The sequence below is a fragment of the Sus scrofa genome, chromosome 5, assembly GCF_000003025.6.
Source record: "Sus scrofa isolate TJ Tabasco breed Duroc chromosome 5, Sscrofa11.1, whole genome shotgun sequence".
Taxonomy (NCBI): Eukaryota; Metazoa; Chordata; class Mammalia; order Artiodactyla; family Suidae; genus Sus; species Sus scrofa.
Genome location: NC_010447.5, coordinates 49809004 through 49835450, shown reverse-complemented (window position 1 = coordinate 49835450; position 26447 = coordinate 49809004). Strand labels below are relative to the sequence as shown.

General features: G+C 35.6%; 1 protein-coding gene across 44 annotated transcripts in view; it reads right to left on the bottom strand.

Annotated features, from left to right (window-relative positions):
- Nucleotides 1–26447, bottom strand: part of SOX5 (SRY-box 5) — a 1006514-nt gene that overhangs the window by 331013 nt on the left and 649054 nt on the right. For 38 of the 44 annotated variants that reach the window (XM_021092938.1, XM_021092936.1, XM_021092946.1 and 35 more), the window contains one exon: nt 21919–22150. In XM_021092938.1, coding sequence (XP_020948597.1) covers nt 21919–22149 — 231 coding nt within the window. In that variant the 5' untranslated portion in view covers nt 22150. The remainder of the gene's footprint in view (nt 1–21918; nt 22151–26447) is intronic. The other 6 variants (XM_021092965.1, XM_021092964.1, XM_021092968.1 and 3 more) reach the window with 1 other exon arrangement.

The following is a 26447-nucleotide window of genomic DNA, read 5'->3' as shown; positions in this document are numbered from 1 at the left end:
CCACAACAACATCAGATCTGAGCCATGTCTGTGACCTACCCACAGCTCACTGCAATGCCGGATCCTTAACCTACTGAGCAAGGCCAGGGATCAAACCCAAGTCCTCACGGATACTACTTGGCTTTGTTAACCAACGAGCCATGATAGGAACTCCTGCGAGACTCTTTTCGACAGAAATTCCGAATTAAAAAATGTTGAGCACTAGGCATTTGAGAGATGGTAATTCACAAAACTACATTCTGTTGTGCAATAAATCAAGGAGTTATAAATAAGCACAAGAAAACGTATAAAGCTAAATCATATTAGAAAGAAAAGAGAAAGATGAGGACAATTTTTCTCTGGCCTAGAGAACTGAAGACAATTCATTTCCAGTAAGATTCAAAATGATATTTCCTCATCTAAATTCTTAGGTGAAAATTCATGAAATAGTATTTTAATATTGGTTTATTTACGTTTAATAAATTGACACCACAGCAATTCAAAGAGGGAATCAATCCCACTGCCGCATTTTCTCCTTGGGTGTATGCTGCTGGTTGCACAGCAGTGAGGCAGTCAAGTTCAGTGAAGCACTGCAGTAGACCACGCTATAATCCAGTTGTTCTTAGAAATCTCTAGACTCTTGAGAGGAGCCCAATAAAACTATCATCTTTTTAAAAGTTTCCCTAAAAGAGGAAACAAGAACCCAACATTTTGTAAAGACACAATGATTTTCACTCAGTAGGGGAAGACCACCATAAAAGAGAAATTTGAAATATTACAAGTAGTAACTTAGAATTTAACCAAAAGTTAGTTATAGGAAGTTTCATCCTATCTCCAAATGAAAAAAATGACCCCAGGATGATCCAGATCCCAAGAGGAACTCAAAGAGGCACAGGGTGATTTCAGGGCTCTGCTAAGCATAACTAAACTTTACAGGGAGACTGAACCTCAATCAAATTTGAAGACGTTTTAAGGGAAATGATGAGTCCTATAAACCACAAGAAAATGGTCTGAAAGACAGACTGTGCCTAAAACAAACTCCTTGAATTCTTGTATACATACTTATTTTTAGCTCCATCCACAAAGTACCAAAAGAAAGAGGGAAAAGCCAATAAGAACTTGTTAGGTGCAGACTCATTTATAGTTCAAAAACCATCAAGCTTTGAACAAACATTTTCTAGGAACAGTGAAGAGGTTGAGTAAGCCATCAACCTCCATTTCATCTTATGGTCCTGGCTCAAAGATAAAACCACAGGACAGTGGATTTTCTTGGCATATATTAAATTGAGAATGTGTACTAAATGTTAGACCTGTAACATATGAAAAGGGAGTTTTTCTTCCTCCTTCAAAGTGAATAACCTTAAAACAAAGCAAGAAGCTTCTATTCGATATTTACAAAGTAGAATATTTTCATTTAAAAACAATAACACATTGAGAGATATTATCAAAAGAAAGTGTAAATTAATTTTTCTAAAAAAAAAAAAAGAAGTCCAGAAGCATAGTGAAAACTATGTGTTCTGTATCATTAGCTTTATGTCTGCTGCAAGGTTTCTACTAAGATACCTAAGGACTTCAGATCATTTTAGGTTCTGTAATACTAGAAAAACTCCCCTTATCTTTTCTTCTTAATTAAAATGTCTCGTAATTCTGGGGAGGAAAAAAAGTACTGTTTTTTCTTGAGTAAAAGGTTCCACAATTTTTTGAGAGAAATAAAGGAAGGAATAAAGAAGGGAGAAAAACAGGAGGGAAGTAAAGGAGGGAAAGGGGCAGGGAGAAACCTGGGAGAAAGTAATATTAAATGAAAGCCACGATAATGAGTGAGCCTGATTTATTCCTGATTTTAAAGAGAACTAGAGAATTTTGCCATTAAATGTGAAGCATCTGTTAGTTTCAGACTATATGAGTATCACTCTATGGATAACTTACAAAAACTGTGTGTAAGCAGTGGGTATTGAATTTTATCAAACACCTTTCTGAGCATTTTCAAACAAAATTTCCTTTGAGCCAGTGAGTATACAGACCAGGGATTGGCAAAGCTTTTCGGTAAAAGGCCAGATAATAAGCATTTTTAGCTTTGGGACAATCAACTACTCACCTCTATCACGGTGGTGCAAAAGCAGCCTTAGACTTTCCTAAATGGAGAGGTGTGGCTCTGTTCAATATAATTTTTTTTTTTTTTTGTCTTTTTAGGGCTTCACTTGCTTGTTCCTTAGCTAGGGGTCTAATCAGAGCTGTAGCTGCCAGCCTATACCACAGCCACAGCAAGGTGTCTGCCTGTCTGTGACCTCCACCACAGCTCATGGCAACACCACATCCTTAACCCACTGATCCAGGCCAGGGACAGAGCCCGTGTCCTCATGAATGAATACTAATGGAGTTCCTAACTGCTGAGCCACAATAGGAACTAGTAAGTACAGACAGGGAGGCAGATTTGGCCAATGAATCAGATTTAGCAAGCAAACCAGGAAGCAGGAGTTTGCTGACCCCTAATACAGAGTATGCTTATATATATATATACATGTATACATATATGTATATATACACACATGTATACATATATGTATATATACACATGTATACATATATGTATATATACACATGTATACATATATGTATATATACACATGTATACATATATGTATATATATACACATGTATACATATATGTATATATATATTTTATCAAACTGCTTGCATTCTCCCAATTAACCCTTTATAGGTATGGGTCTATTAAGTCTATTAGTTTATTTAATACTTTATTTAGTAAAATTCTGTGTATATACTCAAAATTAGATTGAACTTATTTTGTCTTAGGGGAGTGGTTTGGTATTGCAGTTAGCCTAATTGGAAAGTTTATTTTTTTTTTTTTTGCTCTGGAAAAAAATTTTATACAACATTGGGATTCTTAGTTTCTTAGAAATTGAAAATACTAAGCTGCTTATAGGTACAATTTTTGGAGCTATTCTTTGACTTGGGAAGAAAAATTTGTTTATGGACAGTCTGTTTAGGTTTTCAAATTTCTTGGTGGTCTTATGAAATCATACATTTCAAAATATTATCAAATTTGTTAATAAATAATTGTAAATAGTCATATTTGACAGTGTGTGGTCAAAAGGATATAAATTCCCAAGGACTGATTCAAAAGGTTATATATTACAGGAAGGGTTCTATGATTAATTAAATGTGGGAAACATTATGCAAAATAAAGCAACTAGATCTCTGAACAAAAAAAAACCTGACTTCTCAAAACCTTTCATATACCATGTAGAATGTTAATAGTAAAAAGTGAGATTATGAATTACATTATGGGAGACTTCATTAATTGATTTGACTCTAGATTCTTAATCTTGGATACTGCGTGGTACATGTGATCTTTAGAACACACTTTTGAAAAGGCTAGACTATATTATAACAATGTATAACATCTGCATGACTGTAATAATGTTACCTTTAATCAGTTCTATTTTTGTATATTTATGTCCGCTTGTTTTCATTTATTAGTCTAGGAAAAAGTTTCCCCAATTTTTTCCCAGTTGATTTATTTTTCTTATATTCTTCAGGCTCTGTTCTATGCCTTTATTTGGGTTATTTTATTAGAATGTTTTTCTGCCTCCAAAGTTAAATGTTTTGTTCTCCCACACCATTCATTCTGTTTAATATTGAAGCTACTTAAAGTTATACAGCTGCTTATACTAAAACTTTCATCATTTCACATTTTTTTTTTTTTTTTTTTTTTGGTCTTTTTGCCATTTTCTTGGGCCGCTCCAGCAGCATATGGAGGTTCCCAGGCTAGGGGTCAAACCGGAGCTGTAGCTGCTGGCCTACACCAGAGCCACAGCAACGCGGGATCCGAGCCATGTCTGTGACCTACACCACAGCCCACGGCAATGCCAGATCCCCAACCCACTGAGCAAGGCCAGGGATCAAACCCACAACCTCATAGTTCCTAGTCAGATTCGCTAACCACTGAGCCACAACGGGAACTCCTACATATGTTTTGATATGTAATATCCATGCTGCTATTTTTAAGCATCTTGTAGATTTGATTTTTATTTTAATAAAAGAATTATTTAGTAATGTACAATCTTAGAAATTTTAAGTGATCTATATATAGATAGCTATTAAGTCAACTTTTAAACTATGTCAAATTCTTTATGTATTTATTTGTGTTCTATTTAATCCATCTGTGAAGGAGAAAAGGATACTTAAAAATCTCTCAGTATAATTACATTTCTATCAGAATCTCATATTTCTAACATTTTTTTCTTTTTTTTAGTTAAATATTAAAGTTACCTTTTACTTTGTAAAGTTCATTTAATGTATAATATTCACAACATTTTTATTTCTAAATCACAACATAAAAATATTCCATACCAGGCCTTTCATTCAACTTGGTCTGATAATAATACCTTTGACTTCTGTCTGTGGATGCTTACTATATATTTTTTTTTTTTTGTCTTTTTGTCTTTTTGTTGTTGTTGCTGTTGTTGTTGTTGCTATTTCTTGGGCCGCTCCCGCGGCATATGGAGGTTCCCAGGCTAGGGGTTGAATCGGAGCTGTAGCCACCAGCCTACACCAGAGCCACAGCAATGTGGGATCCGAGCTGCATCTGCGACCTACAGCACAGCTCACGGCAACGCCGGATCATTAACCCACTGAGCAAGGGCAGGGACCGAACCCGCAACCTCGTGGTTCCTAGTTGGATTCGCTAACCACTGCGCCACAACGGGAACTCCTGCTTACTATATTTTTAACTATCCTTTATCTTTACACTCCCATGTTATTTTTTATATGTCTCATCTTTTTTTTTGGTCTTTTTGCCTTTTCTAGGGCCACTCCTGTGGCATATGAAGGTTCACAGGCTAGGGGTCTAATCAGAGCTGTAGCTGCCAGCCTATGCCAGAACCACAGCAACATGGGATCTGAGCTGCATCTGCAACCTACACCACAGTTCACAGCAATGCCAGGTCCTAACTCACTAAGCACGGCCAGGGATCAAACCCACAACCTTATGGTTCCTAGTCAGATTCGGTAACCACTGAGCCACACCAGGAACTCCATATATGTCTAACATTTTTAAGGAATGTAAAAGGAGATTTTTTAAAAATCCAGAAAATATTAGTATTTTAAAAGAAAAGTTTACCCATTTACATTTAGTATAACTGAAAACTTTTGCTTACCTTATATGCTTTCTCTTTCCATTTGTTTATATTGTTATCTTTTGCTTAGGTTTTCAGAATATTGTGGAGAATACTGTATCACACTTACTTTCTGAATACTCAAAATCGCCTCAAAAATAGTCTCTAATATTCAAGTATCCTATTTATTGCAGGCATCCAATCCTAAAATAAGGCTCTCTATCATTTTTTATTTCTGGTGGTTACAGTTGCCTGCCTCTCAGGAATATTGTCCCCTGATTCCCTGGCTCTGAGTTGGGAGGTGATAGTAAAATGTGCCAGGGTCCTTTCCTATTATTTTTTGACATGTTGCTGTTTCATATGACATAGGATGGCATCTGTCCCCCACAGCTTTATATATCAAACTCACAATTTATCTGAAAGAAGTCCTTCGAGGTTTTAATAAATGTCTATATAGAGTGTTCATTAAACAATTGTTAAATAAATAAAAGGGAATGAGATGTAAAGGATAGGGAAAATCTTAATATTTCTGACAATATTAGATCTACTTACTTCCAAGTCTGAACTTAGCTAAAAAAAAAATTACTACTCAATGTTAGACACAGTTAAACTTGGGAGGGGCTACTTTGTGAGTTTCTATTTTAACTAGAAGAGTTGCTAGTGCATCTAATCTGAACCTCCCCCAAAAAAATACTAGAGAAGAAAAAATTATCAACGATGAGAAGATGGAGTAAAAGACCTCAGTTAGAAGCTACTCCTTGGGAGTTCCTGTTGTGGTGCAGTGGTTAACGAATCCGACTAGGAACCATGAAGTTGCAGGTTTGATCCCTGGCCTTGCTCAGTGGGTTAATGATCCAGCATTGTTGTGAGCTGTGGTGTAGGTCCGCAGACATGGCTCGGACCCTGCGTTGCTGTGGCTCTGGCGTAGGCCAGCAGCTACAGCTCCGGTTCGACCCCTAGCCTGGGAACCTCTATATGCCACGGGAGCGGCCCAAGAAATGGCAAAAAGACAAAAAAAAAGAAGTTACTTCTTAATGTTATCTCTCAAACAATATAAAGCATTACCATAGCAACTTTAGAATTGTCATTTTTTTCATTGAAAAAAACATATTTGTGACAATATTGAAAATAAGAAAATTTCCTTGACAAAAATCCTGTGTTAGTCAAATATATGGTACTAGGGCACCTTAGGAAGGATTTGGCTAGTCAGATCTTCCCCTAAATCTATATATGCTTTCTTTTTCATAGTTCTGGTAGTGGGCAGAAGGAAGGAACTTATCAAGAAAAAAAAGAAAAAAAAAAGCACCTTACCCCTGTTCCACATCCTTTGCAAGCTAGACAATTTTTTGCAGGTTTCTAGGGTCTGAACTCTGAATCCATGGCACTAGAGAAATGAACCACATCCTTATACTAGAATTATAGGCAATCTATGGCTCCAAAAACAGATCCAGGGAGAGTATGTTAAAAGGGACAGTTTTAAGTGGTCAGGAGCAGTATGTCGACTGAAGGACTAATTCTATCATGGCAGCCCTGCAAAAACCCTCCAAGGCAGCTTGATGAATGCACTTCCTGATTACAAAATAAGCAGGCTGATAAGCGTTTTGGTAAGTAAGTTTCTTACTTGCCAGATATATAGTCCCAGTGTGAGGAGGCACCACAGTAATGCCCTTAAGACTGACTTACACTATAGAAAAAGAATTATCTATTTTGGTAGCTCAGGCCCACTGGGGGAAGCTACAAAAAAAACTCTCTAGAAAAATTTAAAAATATATCACACAGTTTCAGGGGGTCCACTGAATCCATAAATCTCACTCTATAATCTGCAAAGTGATTTAACACCAGGTTTAAAATACCTGCTCTAGAGGTTAGTAAGGAAGAAATTCACAGGGTTATACTTTGGAGTTGAAGAGTCTTTAGCTGGGTACATAGAGGAATAAACACTCATAGGGTATTCTGAAGGTTTACTTTGCCCCTTCCTTTGATTTAAATTCCAAGAGCATGTACAGAGCATGGAAAAAAAATATATGGGCTGGATTTTGGTTGAATAATCCACATTTTAAGATAGTAGAGAGGATATTTACTATATGCAGAACTTTGAAAAAAAAGGAAGGGAATAGCTGCAGGCTGGCAGAAGGATGAGGAAAATTAATCTTAAAACCTTCTCTCCCTCCCCCTTAATAAAGAAATCAAAAAGAATCTGAGGAATGAAGCAGGACCTGGTAAGCTCTAGAAGAAGAAGTAACTTGGGTACTTCTATTTAAGTCATAACCCCCTTGCTAGTTCTCTTGAGCTATCCTTCTACTTGACTTGTAGGAGAACTGGTGTCTGAACCTTACTTCCCCCATCCCTTCACTACCAATCAATTCTTATGTAAAGTATAAAAATTAACTCTTACACAATTGGCTATTTGTAGAATAACAAGACATTCAAATAAAAAGACAACAAATATATTCTTAATTTCAATGTGTAAAGATGAAATGTCATTTTTAGAACTCTGGATAAATAAAATCCTATTATTCTACACAAAGTGGCCCTTTGATCTAATTGCACCCTATCTATTGTCAAATTAATATACAATATTTTTCCTCTAATAATTTTTAAATGGCTATAGCCTAACACCAAATTGCTGTAAGGGTATAAGGGGAGAGAGGGTGGGGGAGAGGGAGATGGAGAGAGAGAGACTTAAATACCATCTCTCTTGTAGGCAGCAATTTCCCCAGATGAAGAGGTCACCACTGTTTAACAGTGTGCTGCCATGTTAATTTAGTATGACAAGATAAAGCAGTAATCTCAGCTCATGGAGGCTGTAAACCTCCTGCTATCCAGGGACATGCTCAAGTCGATTTGCACTCTATATCACTTTATACAATTGCCATGACAAAGCCCCCTGAGTTCTCACATGTAAATCTCTCCAGCCCTCTCTTCCTGTAGCCCCCTCTTTTCTCTTTCATTCCCTCCCGATGTTTTTCTCCCTGCTTCATGTCCAGGTGGACCACATCCACTCAGCACTAATCTCTGGAAACTTAATTCTCTGAACATGACAAGGACACACAATACACACCCCTCGCACAACCACTCTGTCAGGTCCCCAATTTAAGAGAAGATGTTCAGGGACTTAGATAATCCATTGATCCCACTTGCATCGGCTTTTATATTTCAATCTGCCGTGTTAAGTTGTCAAGGGGAGCGATTAAACTGATGCTTCATGATTTCAGATTTACTTTCCTAAGAATGATAGTTTTCAAAGCTTGTCTTACTAAGTTCTGCTTAAAGATTATCCCTAAGAAAGCTGATGTAACTTTACTGGTATAAATCTAGTAATAATACCATAAAGTGTTTTAGGTAAGGACATTTTGGAGATATTCAGGGTTATAAACATAAGAATGTAAAACTGAATAAAATACAGATTTTTAAAAAAATGTCATCGAGTAGTTTTTCCTACATGAAACAAAAACACCATATGTAAAAAAAGGGGTGGGGACATGTTTCTATCTATGTAAAACAAAAAAATTATAAAATCATTGAAGCAGACATAAGAGAACAAGAAACATTTATATGAAAGGAAATTAAAAGATCACATGAAGCACATTAGTCAAGTGACAAGTAAAAGTTTTAGCTGATAAAACAAGGGAAGAGATATTATGTTTAACCATCAAGAATTAGCAGCTAGAGATACACATATTTTGATGAGGTGTGTCAGTTTTAGATGTGTTAAAAGCAAAACAACAGCCTCAAAATGGAGTCACTTATGCTAAGCCTCATGTCACCAAACTGAGACAATTTAATTAGAGTTTTGGCCTCTCCCAGAAATGGAATCTTAAACCAGTCAATCGGGAATCACTGTGAGATGATCTCCCTGTTAGACCACTGCCTTCCCCCCCTAAGGGAAAGTGACCTTGTCACAACCAATCTGCTTTTTTTGCTAGTATAACTTCCTTGTCCCACTCTCTTCTGCCTATAAAAGTCTTTCATTTTGTACAGGTCCTCGTATCTCCTTTCCACCTGTGAGATGGGCTGCTGTCCAATTCATTAACCACTGAATAAAGGCAATGGAATCTTCACAATCTACTCAGTTGAGTTTTGCTTTTTAACAGATGCAACCGATCAGAATTCTGATAGGTCGAGTTGTTAATCTACAATAAAAATGCATTTGTATTGTGCCCAGTATCCATATCACACACTTTTTACATCATCTCAAGCTGTCCTTTGGGTAAACAGAAATGAGAAACCCAAAGACTAAAAAAGCAATTAACACAATATGAATAAACGAAAAACAAAACCCCCAACAGTACTTTTAAAATTTCTGAAATCAAGCAGGAATTTTAAAATGTACTAAAACTTCCAAATAAAAACAAAAAGGGAATATGCTAATAAAACCATAGTAAGAAACATGTACCTCATTAACCATGTCCTGAAAGAAAATCATCATGTAGCCTTTAGGATGTTCATGCAAAAAAACTGAAGAAATTTTTAAATATATTCTGTTCCAAAATATTTTCACTGATTTGTCTTGTCTTGATGCTGCTTCGCTCTGGTAAACTATTCGCAGAGAAGTATAACATACGAGGCTACAGAAGTATAATACATGAGGCTACAGAAGAGTGCTGTAGAACCACTGATTTCTATCAGTGATTTGGAGAGCAACTGGGCTGAGAGAATTAGAAGGATGATGTAAAGGGAATTCACATTAACTGAATACTCACTATACGACAAGCACTGTGCTAGGTAATTACTTCATCTAATCAGTACGTCAATAATATGTGTGAAGTATTATTATTTCACCATGTAGATAAGGAAAGGTACACTCAGAATGTCCTCTCTGAGCAGAGGTTTTGGAGATGTTCATTCATTCATCCATTCTACTATTCTAAGATACTTGCTGTGAGTCAGCCACTGAGCCAGACTCTAGAGATACAGTACCTTTTACCCATGGGGACCACAGCACTTTCCCCTTTAAATGAATTTGCATCTCAGGTTCAAGGTGAATTACATCCAAAGATACTGACAGAGCTTACTGGTATGCCTACGGAACCACTTATAAAGTGGAGGGGAATGCGGATAATATTGCCACAGGAAAGCTGACAAACTGGAGACCTAAAGAAAACAGGGTTTTGTCCCAGTAATTAACAGTAACTAGCCAATAGAGTACAAATATTCAACAACTACAGCATCTATCAAGTGCTTCCAAAGGTGAGGCATGGTTCAAAGTCACTTTTGAGAATTATGTTATTTAATCCTTGCAATTCTTCTATATACTGGGAGGTTCTATTATTATTCCCAAATTTAGATGAGAAAACAAAGGCCCAGCGAGATACCACAAAACTGAGATGAGATCACACACCTCATAACATATGGAATTATGATCAGAACCCAAGTTGTTTAAGGGGGGGGGTCCTAGGCTCTTTACCATCACATTCTATGTCTCATCATATCAAAATGCAGTTCTGACTTGGCTTAGGTAGATTTCTGCTGTGATGGTGGTGGTTGATGGACAGACTTAACAACATCTAGCAAACATTTAACTGCTAGTGAACAATATTTATTGTAATTGAATCTGTTATAAATATTGACTGAGGGACAGTGTCTCCAATAAACAATCTCCTTTTTTAAATAGATATGATACCAAACAAAAAACAATGAGAGAAATTTTTTAATGAAAAGAACTTGAAATTTCTATTGGCTTTTTTATTTCAAAAGCGGTTTTCCTTAGCATAGGGTTTTCTCGTAGGTTAATTAAAGCTATAGGAACCAAAAGCATCTGACATTTAATACAATGGGCCATTTTTCTCCTAGATCACTGAACTTAAATATTTTTAAGCACTTATTGAACTAATAACTAACATTAACTAGGTTCCCGTTATATTCCAAGCACCAGAGTGCTCTGTGTGAATGGACTTCTTTAAATACTATAAGTACCCTCTAAATGAGACGTTATTGTAATCATCCCCATTTTACTGACAAATATGGTGCCAAGAATTGCCATAACTTGCCAAACTCCATAAAGATATCAGCCGGCAGAACTTGGAATTTCCTCAAGGCCTTCTGCTAAACCGCTATGCTCTTGCCTTATAGCCAGAGCACAAATTAATACTAATCTTTATGAAAAAGGTTTAGCAAATAATCTTCTGAAGTTCCATATACTACCCAATGGCCTCTGCAGAACTTGAAGTATGCACTCTGAAATAGTTAAATCTTGTCGACCCATTTAAACCCAGCTAAAAAACTTAAAAATCAAGGTATCTCTGAGCTGAGGTAGAATAATCAAGCAACTGTTCTATCTGCATTTCCCACAAGTACTTCTAAAGGCTTCTAAAATGATTTATTCTGATAAACTACAAAAATTATTTTAATGTCTGTATGAGTGAAGAGGCAGTTATTAATTTCTGAAGTTATGGATCCAAACTCTACCACTTATATATTAGGGAAATCATTTTATCTAAGACAACTATTTGTCCATAAAATGGGGGTAATCTCAGCTGCTGAACTCACTGGGTTGACAAAACTGGCTAAGATAATAAATGTAGGGTGGCTGGTCCACAGAAAACATTGAAATACTGTAATTCCTATTATTATTAATTATTAAATATCATATTTTAAAGAGCACAGACTGTCTGAAATCTCCCATATTTGGGTTGCAATGATCAGACAGTAGATAGGCTGTAAAATATATTCACACAAGACTTTCAAAGTTGCTTCTTATGTTCAACTGATGACCCTGGGGAAATCAGAATCTCAGATATACAAGAAGTGTGTTTTCTGACTCCTGTGTCTCTAGTGTGCAGAGCATGCCAGCCACCGCCGCAAGGCCTAAAGATGGATCCTGGTAACAGCCCAGCCATCTCCCCTTTTCCAAGATGTATGTTTACATAGAGGGAAGGGTCCAGTGGTGGCGGGAGAGGTGGTTACCAGGCTTAGCACATTATTAAGTGTGATGTTGTAAGTTTTTGCAATTTGTTTTCTGTTACTCATTAATATAGGTTTTGGTTTTTACATGGTACATATTTTAAATTTGTATATAACACATATTTTATATTTGTACATGATTTGTATAAAGCTACTTAATGGTAGCCTTGCAACTGCATTCCTTTTTCATGTCCTTCCTTCATTTAAAAATTTTTATTAACCCTTAGAATATTTTTGTCTCATTTTAGGGATATCGACCAACAAGATTAACTGTTTCATCTGGAGTCAGGCTGGATTTTTAAGAGCTAAGAAGAGACACTGAAGTAAACACTGCTTCTCTATATAGTGATAACATTGTTTGTTCTGCTGCCACAGAAGCAGCCTTGACTAAGACACAAAATCCAGTCACTTGTGTTCATTTTCTTTACGATGTCAGTGTCACAGAGCTGGCCAAGGCTGCTCTCCTTACATTCACACCTCTTGTGCTCACATGGATCATTCCTAAAAATGGTTGATGGGAAAATTTTTGAAAAGCAGTTTCCCTTTGTGCAAAGAAGACATGTAACTGAAGGAATCAATTACAATTGTCAACCTAACTTAGCTTTACATTTATTTCTCATTTCAAGCAACAAGGTCTTTCTCCTCCTATATAGCAGAATAGAGAAAAATGAAAAATTTGCTTTCTAAAACAAGAAATGGGGAAAATGGCACACAATGATCCACATGGGTCGCATACTGAAATACTAACATGAATTCAGTTTTAATGCCAGCTTTGATACCAGTACAAATTATGGGCATCTCAGCTGTTGGGGTGAAAATAAATAATTTAAATACATTTAATGCTTTTAAAGGCACCTAACGTGGCATTAGCACTCCAAACATTTTGAATTCAGATTGTTGTTTCTTAAAGAATCATTTCTCTCAAAAGGGCTCTCTATCCCACCCTCCTATTAGATTTTCTATACTACAGAATTCCCTTCTATCACCTCCAAATCAAGGTATATTTGTTTTGGTCTAAACTTTCAAAAGAGAATGCTCTGTGAGTCTAATTGCCAAAATACGTGACAAAAAGAAACTGCAATGAAGGTCCAATACTATCTTTTTGTTGTTGTTGTTGTTGTTGTTATTGTTTTGTTTTTTATTTTTTTTTAATACTTTTTTTTATTTTCCCACTCTACAGCAAGGGGGTCAGGTTATCCTTACATGTATACATTACAATTACATTTTCCCCCACCCTTTCTTCTGTTGCAACATGAGTATCTAGACAAAGTTCTCAATACTATCTTACGTTATTTTTACAACTTTACTTTCTTAAGATCCAAATTAAGTGCTAATGGTTGGGCTTTTTAAAGAGACTGCTACACAAAGATTGCTTTTCCTCTTTTAGATACAGTGTATAGTTTTATCTAATTAATACAGACAACTAATATAACATGGTGTACCATTTAAAATTTTTGAGGTCCTATTAGCAATTTAATTATTAGGTCTTATAAATTTCATTCTACTTCCTAGCGTTCAGGTACCAGCTCTGCAAAATTCTTATTTATTTCGGATTCTCTCAGGTAACTGTCTTTTTGTAAGTATACAATAATAAATTAGGACAAGGTCATTGCTATTCACTCATATAGTGATTAGTATAGTGATTCTAACAACAAAATTAGTACAGTACTAAGTTAGTATAGTTATTCTAACATCAAAATTACTTTCTAGTTATATAAATGATCTCTATTCCCTATTTCCCATTTTTTACCCAATTCTATAAAATATCAAAATAAATATAAGGATGAAAGCAGCTGAGTTAAAGAGACAAAGACTGAATGAAAACAGTGAGAGAGGCTGTCAAATAATTTAAAATGGAAGCTAGCTATAGGCACGCAGAGCAGAGGCATCTGCTAAAGCTAGGTCCCAGACATTTGGATTCAGTGATAAGCACCATTTCAAAAAATAATTTGCAAACCAACATAGAGTTTCTAAGTATTTTTTGTTTGTTTGCCAAGTAAGGATATTAAAAATAAAATTATCAATACTATCAATATTGGATTATGAAAGAAAAGTCAAAAAATATAATCTCTGAATAAGCTGAAGACATAGGGCACACAGATTTGTGAAAAACTATGCTGGTCTGTTTACTAAAAAAAAAAAAAAAAAAAAAAAAAAAAAATCAGTGAAATCCTTATCCTAGAACCAACCTATCTTTATTAATCGTGTATCGTTTAAGAGAAAGCTAGCCTGACTGCAGGAAAATCTGGCAGCCCCCCAAGAGGCAGTATATGTAAATAAGAAGGAAGGATGTATCAGAGCACAGAGGTACTGATTCTCCCACCCCCTCGCCCTTCCTGATAATGGCTCCATTGAAATCCACAAGAGGAGCCCTTAAGAATGTTTCCTGATAGAGGCAAATTGAAAGAAAGAGAGAGGAAGAAGAGGAGCAAATGAAGATACTCAAAGGAAGCAAATGAGGAAGAACTGAAAACAAACATCTAAGATACAGAAGGAAGGTTGGTTCCCAAACCTGTCATTATTTTTAACTTCCTAATACAAAGGACCCTATCATACAGGTCTGGGAATAACACATGAACGATGAATACCAACTCCTTCCACCAAGTCAGGAACCCCATTCAAGTATGTTTCCAGCATTGCTTCCTAGCGTCCTTGCTATTTCTAGTAGCCTAGCCAAGTATTCCGTCATTCTTTTCACTTCATTCAAGGTGGTAACCCAGATGAAAAAAAGGAAACATTCCAAACACTAATAACTAAAGTGGTTCTTTTTATTTCTATTAATATGAGGCACATATTTTACGAACTTCCCTACATTTTATATTAAGACCTCTATAGGGCACTTTGTCTTTAGTATTTTTTTTTTTAATTTGCTCTTTTCTTCTTAGCTATTTCTTCTGGGAACAAAATATTTATGGCAAAAACAAAATTATGCACAGTATAAAGACTTTGCATTAATGGTAATGATCCAATGGGTATAAAAATCTTGACATCCAGTAATTTACTTGTGGGGGCAATTTCACATTAGTGTTTTTGATCCCCACAAATGAGATATTTCTCAACTGTGAATCTCCTTAGCACTTAATAGCCTGAATCAGGGTTCTAATATTCTATATTAAAATCTAGTGATTTTTGCGCTTATATTACCCCTCGCACCATATAAAAAGCTACGTGAGGGAAGAGACTAGTTATTTCTGTATCTTTGGTGATAGGTATTCATTGTGTATATTTAAGTAGAATCTTTTCCATACTCCCTATTAAATGGAAGCCATTAAATGTCATTAGGCCAAATCTTCTTAAACCAACACACTTCTCCCCCATTACCAGAGCATGAGAAGTTCTTACTTATTCCCCTGTCACTGCATAGCACTCTGTGAAGAAGCTAACAGTAGACCCTCATTAAACATCCTGAACTATTTCCCATATAGTGCTTCTGTGTGTGTGTGTGTGTGTGTGTGTGTGTGTGTGTGTGAGAGAGAGAGAGAGAGAGAGAGAGAGAAAGAATATCTTCTTTAATTCCTCAAGGCCTAGTTAACTTTAAACTCTCAACAGTAGTACTGTGGACCTCACTTAATCGAGGTTTTCTCCACTTCTTATTAGCCCCTCCCTCAACCAGATGGAATGGAGTTGTATGGCAACAGGACACAACTAGATCTATTGTACAACTTAATCCAGTGGCTTTGATGGACCCCAACCGATTGTTTTTCACATGTCCTTATTCCTTCTAGGCCTGGGGGTAATTTTCAGGAACAATGCAAATATAAAGACTGAACCACTTAACATTCAAACGCAAGCCTGGGATTTTATCTAGATAAACAGCTTCTTGTGGTATTTTCTGACAACATTTACAGAATGTTTGTAACAATGCAATTTCATTGTATGATAAACATCAATTTAGCATAAAAAACAAATACAAACTTGTCGCTACTTTCACCTTGTTTCAATTGAATAGGCCTTGTTCAGATAAGCAAGCCTATCTCTTACAGAAACAACAGTTTATAGATAAAGTGTGTGAAATCGGGTGTGTGTGTGTAGAATTATACTGCCTATTCTCATAATTTTATACTGCCACACTGCACATATGGCTTCCAAGCTTACTTTATCTGAATCCTTCTGAGTCTATTCTCCATGCTATTAAACTGAGCACATTCCACATCATTCAAAAGTAATTACACTTTTGTCTAGAGTGTAGGAGACTGCTCCCCCTAAACAATGAAATTCTCATTATTAGAACTGGCACAATAACCATACTAGCATTAACAACAGTATGCATTATACCATCACCATAACGTATACTAAGTTTGATGTACAAAGGTAACTAGAAATTTAAAAGCTTATAAAAACCATCAAATAAAAATAGGAATCTTTACCACACCATAATTAAGGTCTTATTCTGTGACTTATTTTTAAGTAACACATGCAGTTTTCTCTTTTCCTTCTTAAGTTTTCTGAATAGTATTTCACACATAAAATTATCTTAGTCAAACACTGAAAATACATTACTAACGACTGTCAGATTGTAAGCAAAATTTATATAAAGGGTATTTCAAGGCATAGCTATCATATAGCAATTAAAATTATACTGGGTAAATAAAAAAATCCCAGTACTTGACAGTGAGTCTGAGCAAGTAAAAACCTCTCTCTGTAGTGTGTACTGAATGAACTCTTGGTGTTTAAGTGTTTAAGGTTGTATTTCATATGTTGGATCCTTCCTATCATTTTATACTTGGTTCTCAGCTATATGCTCAACTTCTGTAGAAGATCAACTTAAAAAGACACCTTTCTCTTGATGGACTTCAGGAAGAAACTGACTCACATTCAATGTTCTTGCTTTATACTAACTATTGTCCTTGCAGTGTTTAAACATATTAACATTAAGATACATCAAATTATTAAACCTACTCAATACACCATACACCCAGAGTTCTTTAACAATTTTAGGAAAATCTTATCAATGTGAGCTACAAATGAAATACTAGAGTATATTATAACATCAGATGTCCAAATCCACCAGACCTTTAAATGTTAAAAATATTATATGCAAACACAGTATTTATTTCATATGAAATTCAGCTATTTATAACAACTCAAGTTATTTTTGAATATTGTATTGCTAAAGTAAGTGTCTACTTTAAAAATCAATCTTAGGAAGCAGCCACTCTGCAGTTATACAAAACCATTCACTCAAATCAAGAACTCAGATAAAAAAAAGAGTTTGACTGAGATAAAAAGTAAACATTTTCTAGGGTGGGGGAGAAAACTGACTAATAACCATACGTGGTCAAGACTTTCATTTCACATCACATTTGACAAAGAACAACCATCTAACCAACAGAAGTAGCATGCAACCACACAAAACGAGCAGCAACGTGGCCATCATAGAGTCCCCTTGCTGCCACTCATGCTGCTACTTGATTTCTCTTCAGACTTACTCTATTCCTTTCAGGTGCTCATAAATTACCATGCTGACTGACATGAGGATATGTTCTGGATAGTCCTCTGTATCATGAAATAAATCCATCTATACCAGAACTATTATTAAAAATGAGCCATAAATTATAGTGTCCCTTGCTTGTCTCTGAAACTCTGAAGTGACAGCCTCCAAACCCATGTTAAAAAAAAAAAAAGACTGAGGGCAGAAGAAGGATAGATCTGACCTTCATAAAAATAAAGCCTAGGACTGCCTTTCCATTTATGTCAGAATCAGGCTTGCCAACCTTGCCTTTTACCTTTTTGAAAATTATATGGGAATCAATTTTTGCTATTAATTGCCTGGCAAGATTATGAGAGCTTCAGACAAGGACCAACATAGGTCTCAATCTGATTCTGATTAGAAATATAACAATATTTTATAAATATATATATATGATCTGCTTAAGACAGCTGATCTATACTGCAGTCTTGTGAACAACGTTACTAAAACTTTCCAAGAACAGAAGGACTTGTAGTATTTATACCACTTATAACTGTCTGGAGAGTTACTCTTAGCCACTTAGCTTATTTCTTCAAAATATTAAGGCAAAAATCACAACTTCAGAAAGGAAGAATGATATCTATATGTGACCCAATTCCAAATTTTAACCTTTGCGTACTCTGAATATGAACGTAGGACTCTAATTCCCAAAAGTATTTATCTGGCAACAGTCAGGCAGTGTATAGAACTTGTATCGCAGGAAATATTTTCCAACCTGAATTTTATACTGAAAACATTTCTCTACAACTTCAAGCCAGCATTAAAGGGATTACTCAAAAATTGTAGTTTGTCTCTAAACCATATATGTAATACAAAACATAGGTCTCTCAACATCTCTCTTTCTTATTTAAGAATGGAGTATGAGTATCACACATAAATCAGCAAAGAAATCTTTTTCCCTTAAATTGAACTCTTTGATATAAAGACCATGAAACAGTTTATTTTCAGCAATACTGAATAGGAAAAAATGAAGAATATATTTTACTATTGAAATAAAAGGACCTGTTATGTGAATATGACAATGGCCTAGTATCCAGGAAAAAATATAAAGAACTTGTGTTGAATAACAATTCTATGAATATATTCAATCATTTTGATAAATAAGTAAATTACATATTGATCGGCTTAACAGCTGTATATATCATAACTATGATACTCTCTGAACTACATTAATAGATTCTACTTTAGTTCTAAAATTTCTAGAAAATCAGCATATCAGCATATTCACCATGAATAATGTGTTAACAACTTCGTTCAAAACATCTTTACTATTTAACCATCCATATAAACTCTGCCATTTAATTAGTACTCATAAACTGAGTTCTATTATATGCTATTTTATATATATATATATATATATATATATAAACATACACACACACACACACACACACACACACATATATACACACACACACACACATACATACATACATGACTGTGCCTCCAGGGGGAAATATAGTATATTGAAAGGCAGACATGTAAACATATAAATTTTAACATAGGCCATGAGAAAAGATATAAACAAGTATCTAGATAAAAGAACGCAGCAACCATACTGCCTTGGGAAGTCAGTGAAAGTATCTAAAGATAAGCAATTTTGAACTGAGTCTTGTGGGAGAAGCAATTCACCAGGAAGGTAAAAATATGAAAAACAGTTTTCCAGGTAGACAGAGTAAGTCTGTGTCATGTGAGGTCACCTGGTATGTTTATAAATATATCTGAAAATCTTTGCATGACCAAAGCACTGGGTCTACAGCAAGATGTGGCCAGAGAGGAGACAAAAGCCAGATTTCGGTCCCAGTCTGTATAGTTCTTTATACTAAGATAAAGAGTTTTAGACTATATTCTGTGGGCAATAAGACACATGGTGGTTTCTAAAGTGTCCAACTCATTTCCCAGGGAAACAAATTGAGTGGAAGTTGAAGGAAAGACTGGAAAGAGGAGAGGCTGGAAATTTGAGATCATATAGGAGAATCTTCAAACTGACAGAGACAGAAAGCTGTTGGAATCAAGAAACATCTGAGGCAGAAACAAATCTAGACCAATCAGACATACAGTAAGAGGAAATATCAATATTGATGTCACTAAACATAAGTTAAATCATTTGTATGTAAACTGTATTAACCGGGAGAATGGCAGATCTTTACCTTTTGGGGCTAGGGAGCTACTTGTGAATCTGATAAAAACTATGACCCTACTCACATGTATGCACACAGAAAAATCTCCATTCATCTTCAGGAGCTCCACAGACCCTGGTTAAGAACTTCTCCCCTAAATCAAGCTGCTTGAGGAAAGGAGCTGTGCCTTATGCAAATTTACTTCCACAGTGCACAGCAAAAACTTGGCACAAAGTGGGCGGTTCATAGGTTTTATTTAGTTGAACTGAATCCCCTTACAGGATGAATGATTCATTCATTCATTTTCACTAACATTCTGCATCATGGCATCGACTCACGCCAACTATGGTATGTAATTTAACATACCTTTCTCATACCCATTCTTGACTATACTGAAAGTAATCTCCCCTTTGTGGTATTTCTTCTAATAATTATTATTTATATTTGCTTCTTTACATTCGTGTGTTTATGTTTGTAGTGGTAATACAGGAAAACCAAACCAAGAAACACTCTTAGTAGGGTGCTCCTAGAAAGAAGGCAATGGCCAAAATACTGAGAGGCAAGAGGCATTAGCACAGATGCAACGTCAAAGGGGGATTCCTACCCTGTGGAGCTGAATTACCATTTTCCCTTTGCTTTTCTGGTTTACCCTCTGTGAGAGGAGGTCAAGAAGTTATATCATTGAGCATAACTAACAGGACCCTACAGTAGAGGGAAAAAGTAGGAATTCTGGATAGTTTGGATATAACTTGTCAAATAAAAGCTAATTAGAAAATTAAGTATGTGTGTGCTCTTGTGAAGAGCTTATAATATTTGTAAGCATGGAATCCAAAACCAGACTGAATAAACTCTTGTTCTCCCATTTATTAGCTGTGATCTGGAGCAAATTATTTAACACTGCCTCAGTTGCCTCATCTGTAAAATGGGATTAATGACAACACCTCATTGAATTATCATGAAGATTAAATGAATTAATACTTGTCACATGCTTAAAATAGCACATCTGTAAAAGTGCTATTAAGTATTAGCTAAAACATTGTTCTTGGTAAGAAAATTTTGGCACAAAGATACCTGGAGAAATGTTGACCTAAAAGCCTTAAAATGTTGAATGGAGTATTTAAATCTAATGTGAATTATCAAAGAATAGTATCTATTTCATGCTATTAGAGGATATCTGATTCTTCTTGTTGATTTAATTCCACATACAGTAATACAATGATAGAAACAAGCGGGCATATTTCAGTACCAAGCACATTTATAATGTGTAATAATTTCCTAGAGGTGGTCAAAAAAAAAAAAAAAAGGGATTTAACAGAATCAGAGCTGTTTTTAAAGGTATGAGAATGAATGGTGAAACCTTTTTGTTTGTGTGATCTGGTTCAAATTAATGGCACTGGCCTCCTTGAAGGAGAAAATGAGGGGCCACAAAAAAACATGACATTCACACAAGCAGCCATGTTGAAAAGGCAAGAGTGGCTTTACTGGCAGCTAAGTTCTCTTTCACTTTGCCAGAATGCTGATTCTATGCATTTAAGTTCCTAAGAAGGACCTTATTTGTTTGTGTGTGTTTGCGTGTGTCTGCTGTTCAAGCTTCCATCAAAGATGCTATGCTGCCTTTTTCCATCCCATCCGTAAAACCGCAGCTTCCTAATTTTCTACAGTGATCCACACCCCAGGATGAGGGGCCAGATGAAATTATCCAGGGCTGCTAATTCTGGAATAGGATGTAATAAACAATTACTGAACAATCAAAGCAACAGAGTGAATGGAACTGTGTTAGAAATTAGTACGGTCACATTTTTTAGAAAACTATCACCTCTATGAAATATATTCTTCTGTAATATTCCCAGTACTATAAGAAATGCTGGAATCCAACCTGGACAAGGCAAAAAATGAAAAAACAAAAACAAAAACAAAAACCCACTGATTTATCACAGTGGAAATGTTAAAATTATGCTGCAACTCTAACTGGAAAACCTTTTACTAGAAATATTATGATATCTAACTTTCATGAGGACTAAATTTAAATGTGTTATGTTAACATTCTGATATCCCTCTAATGAAATTGTGAGTACCCTAAAAGCAGAATTCTTGAAAAACAGAAACAAAACCAAAAAAGTAGCCTATCTGTATCCCTTCCCCCATTGGAATCAACTTACTTATAAAGAATTCTAAGGTGTTAGGAGTGAATCTTGTGTATGGCTATTACTTAGATAATAATTACAAAGCAAAGGACTGAAGCCAAACTATTAGAGGAGTAGACTGGTCACAAAGTGAGTGTAGGCACAATAGACCATGAGAAACCTACCATTGTATTGTGCTGAGAAGTGGGAGTCCTATGGCCACAAGTCTCTTGCGTCAGCAGAGAAACTGGCTGAAATTCCTCAGAGTGAGGCTTGTTGGGAAAACTCACATGCAAGGGAAGGTGAAAGGCTGGGAGCCCGTCACTCTCCTCTTCTTCCACTTTCTGTCTGCTTGTCACCATGGCTACCTCTCCATCTGCTTCCCCATACGGAGAGGCTGGTCGCTTGGAAGACATCCTGGAAGGAACAAAAGAGGAGAAAATAATGAAACCTCCACATAAATCCTTAATGCCGTCATTGTGTGGTTAGGGGCCATTGTAACAGAAATGCCTTTTTGTGCTGGCAGAGAGCAGGAAACCATCCAAATACCACTGCAAAGCACACACAATCAGAAACAATGGCCAAGCAGGTAGCAACAGAACAGTGCTTGTTTGTTGTGAGAATAATACACTAATATAGCACTCTCTTGTATTCTGGCTTCTTAAACAAGAGAATTCACCTAAGAACACTGCATAATGAAAGACCATTCCATTTTAAAGGAAAGAAAAATACCCATCTCATTTTACACTTTGATAGACCTTATTGAAGACTGAACATCTATGAATAGTAAATACTGTTGGCAGTTTAAAAGAAGGGAAATAACTAAAATTTCTTTCATCAAAAAATAAACAAAGTAAATGAATGATTGCCATTATAATACATTTGCATTTTATTAGGAGTAAGAGTATTGTGAAATGGAGAAATACTGGTTAGAAGCAAACATGAGATCACAAAACAAAAAGTTTGATATTTGTTTAAAGTTATTAAGAATCGAATACATTTTATAACCATTGTTAATCCTGAGATATTGAAAATTTTTCTCTCACCTCCCCAAATCACCCAATTTTGGCATTTAGTTCTAACATAAAATTTGCAAGTAGTAAAAAAGGTAAGAATATAAAAATATTTCAGTTTTATTTCCACAGTTCCTTGAAATATTTAGATGTGGACTCTCAGACTCCTTACAATATGTTAGGTCTAAGAAAAAATCAAATAAGGATGTTTTGTGTTGATGAGCTAATACCTATGTGACAATGCACTTAGATAACTGAACTAAGATTAATTTTTTTGGTACTTTAGTCTGGTTGAGAATATTATCAGAGGTTAAAAATGAGTGGCAAATATTTTTAGTTAAACAGAAGAGATGCTTTTCATTAAAAGTTTTACGCTGAAGCAGCATAGAGTTAAAACTTTTAATTAAAAAAAAAACTCCCTTGTATTTACAATTTGATCTGAACTTGAAAAAGCTACAATTTTTTTTCAGCAAACAAAAAGTATTTATAGAATCAGCCATTCTTATTCTAGACCAGTGGATTAGGATGCATAAAAGTATTAACTAACTGCCACATCACTTCTTTCACATATGATACATATCACTGGTTTTTAAATTTAAAATGTACTACCAAAAATATGCCTTTAATCATTGTTGAATAATGCTATTCTTAGTGTCAGAAGTTTCAAAAGAAAAGTACATTCAAGTGCTGAATATAGTCTATGAAGATGTAATAGCACAGTAGAAAAAAATTAAGGGCTGTGGAATCAGACAAACATGAATTAAAATACTGATTCTGCCACTTACTAGATGTGAGATTTACTTTAATCTCTATTTCAATTTACCCATCTTTAATGTGAGATGTAATATCTACTTGTAATGCTTTTTGAGAATAAACTGTACTCTAGATGCAAAATGACTTGTAGAACATTTAGCTCGGAGTAGACATTTAATAAACAATAGCTATTGTTTATTTTACAAACTTTAAAACCTGCAGTGTGACCCACCCCTTCCCTGAACACAAAAAAACTCCAAAATGAGGAACACAGTTTGCTTCTAAGAGTTAAACTGTAAAATCAACACGAAATACACAATCTCCCATTAGAGAAGAGCTCCCAATCATGTTCCACAAAAAAACTGACCAAATGTATCAAACGTTGAAGACACAATGTTAACAGTAGGGGTCTTGATCAGCTGAAGAAGACAAAGAGGAGGAGGGTGGTTACCATGTAAGTGCTGTTTAAAGGAGAAGCAGACTGGGCCATCCTATTTCGGGTATCTTTAACTTTTTCAGATCTTATTACCAAGGTTTTCTCCAAGTATACTTTTAAGTATGTAGAGAGAAAGTAAGGGGTCGGAGTTAACAGACTAGTCTTAGTCTTATTGGCAACACCATTTTCTATCATCAAATTGATACATTAAACTATATATAAAACTCTTTAACTCAAGAGATAATTAATTCCCACTTAACACAAGAGATATTTAATTATTTCCATGCTCTCCAAGCAAACTTCTGATAGGGAAAATGGGCTGATAGAATAGATTAGTTAATACCATAAGGCCCCATATGAAGTGATTTACCAGATTAAATTTTTAAAAGAGACTTTTAATTATCTTGATTTCACATAAAGCTTGACCTCAAGGAAATTATTCATTTATTATATAAACCATAGTATGTATGGCCTATGTGGGCATTACTATTCTTGCTGCAATTAATAAACTGGTATTTTGGTGCCTACTTCAGTCTTATGTACAACCAATCTCTTAGCTGTCTGAAAATTCCACGCTATTGGCAGGAGCCAGTTTCTGGGTTATTAAAGCAAAAACTCAATAAGCTGGCCTTTCCTAAATTAATACAATTCTATGACTTTTAGAAGGCATGACCTTTTTGCTGACTTCTACTTTATTAATATCATTATTAATAATGATTATGAAAACTGGAAGTCTAAAAGTAGACATCAGGTAGCTAAGGTAGATGGTTAAGATAGTACGACTTTTCTCAAAATCTCTAGCCCTTTCCATATCTAAATTATATCCAACTGGATTAAACATTCTATGTACTTATCATTCTATAGAGAAAAAAAAGCACAAGGTCTAATACAATGAACATGAAGGAGTCATCGTTCCAGAAGGCAACTGATCCTAAAATACTTCATATTTCATGTTTATTTCATTTTCATTTTCAGAGACTTATAGAATGGTCTTAAATAAGTTGAATTTAAGAGTATTTTTATGCGGTTCAGATAAATGATTTCTTAGAGGTTTTTTGGGTTTTTTTTAAACAGACGCACCTGTGGCATATGGAAGTTCTTGGGCCAGGCATTCAATCCAAGCCACAGCTGCAACCTACATCACAGCTGTGGCAACACCAGGTTCTTAACCCACTGCAATACAGCAGGAACTCAAGATTTCTTAAGTGTTTTTAAATTAATAAAATAAAAATGACTATGATCTTAGTTCAGTAATAGGCTACAAGATGAGAAAAAAGTAAAATATATAAATTATGTAGAGAGCTATCAATACGTTGGTTTCAAGATCCATGTCAGTTTGACTCACTGTCTTATAAAAATATTGATAACAAAATCATCAATACCATTTGATTCTTAAATTTCTGTTTGTCTACCAAAGGGCTTCATTTTGGATAGAATAAAGTCTCAATTTTTAAAAAGCATTAAGGAGGCACTAAAAATTTCCATGTACTGTCTATCAGGAAATGTGGGTTTCCAAACTCCTGCAACTTACACTACGCAGCTGTGTTGCAGTGCAAGGATATCTCAGAACAAGGTGGGTTTCCAGGCTGGGGTGTATGCTCCCTGTATTCATTCAAAGATGATTTTGTCATTCCTGTGGTAAGTGCTAGACCTACCAATGAACAAAACACAGACTTCGAAGAAACTGGCCTGAGGCAGACAAATACAGTCTAGTGTGAAACTAACTTGTGGAGTTAGTTAACATAATAGTAGTCTTTAATTCACTTTGTGTATGTGTGTAGACAAGAAAATCTTGAAAGAACTGATTATCTAATTTAAGGACTAAAGAGAATCTAAATCATCAACAACTCTTTAGTGACTACTTACTAAGTGCAAGACACTTAATCTAATGGGAATTTAAAAAATGGAATTCTGGGAGTTCCCGTCGTGGAGCAGTGGTTAATGAACTCGACTAGGAACCATGAGGTTGCGGGTTCGGTCCCTGCCCTTGCTCAGTGAGTTAACGATCCGGCGTTGCCGTGAGCTGTGGTGTAGGTTGCAGACACGGCTCGGATCCCACGTTGCAGACACGGCTCGGATCCCACGTTGCTGTGGCTCTGGCGTAGGCCAGTGGCTACAGCTCCGATTAGACCCCTAGCCTGGGAACCTCCATATGCTGCGGGAGCGGCCCAAAGAAATGGCAAAAAGACAAAAAAAAAAAAAAAATGTAATTATGGGTCTCTGCTTTAAAAAGCCTATAAACTGTTTGAGAAGATTTTAATTAAAAGAGAAATAAGGATGAAAGATAGTTCAGGTTCAGGTGAAATGACATTATAGTTAAGCACCATGAATGCTAGAGGACTGTGGAATGCTTCAGGGAATGGCTGACCAGGGAGGATTTTGAGGGAAAAGGACAAATGGAAACCTGGGGATAAACGAAGAGAGAATCTCATGTGGGAAGTCATGATAAAAGGGAAGATGCAGAGATACTTTTAAGATGTACACTGTACATTTAAGTTTAGAGCTTACTTAG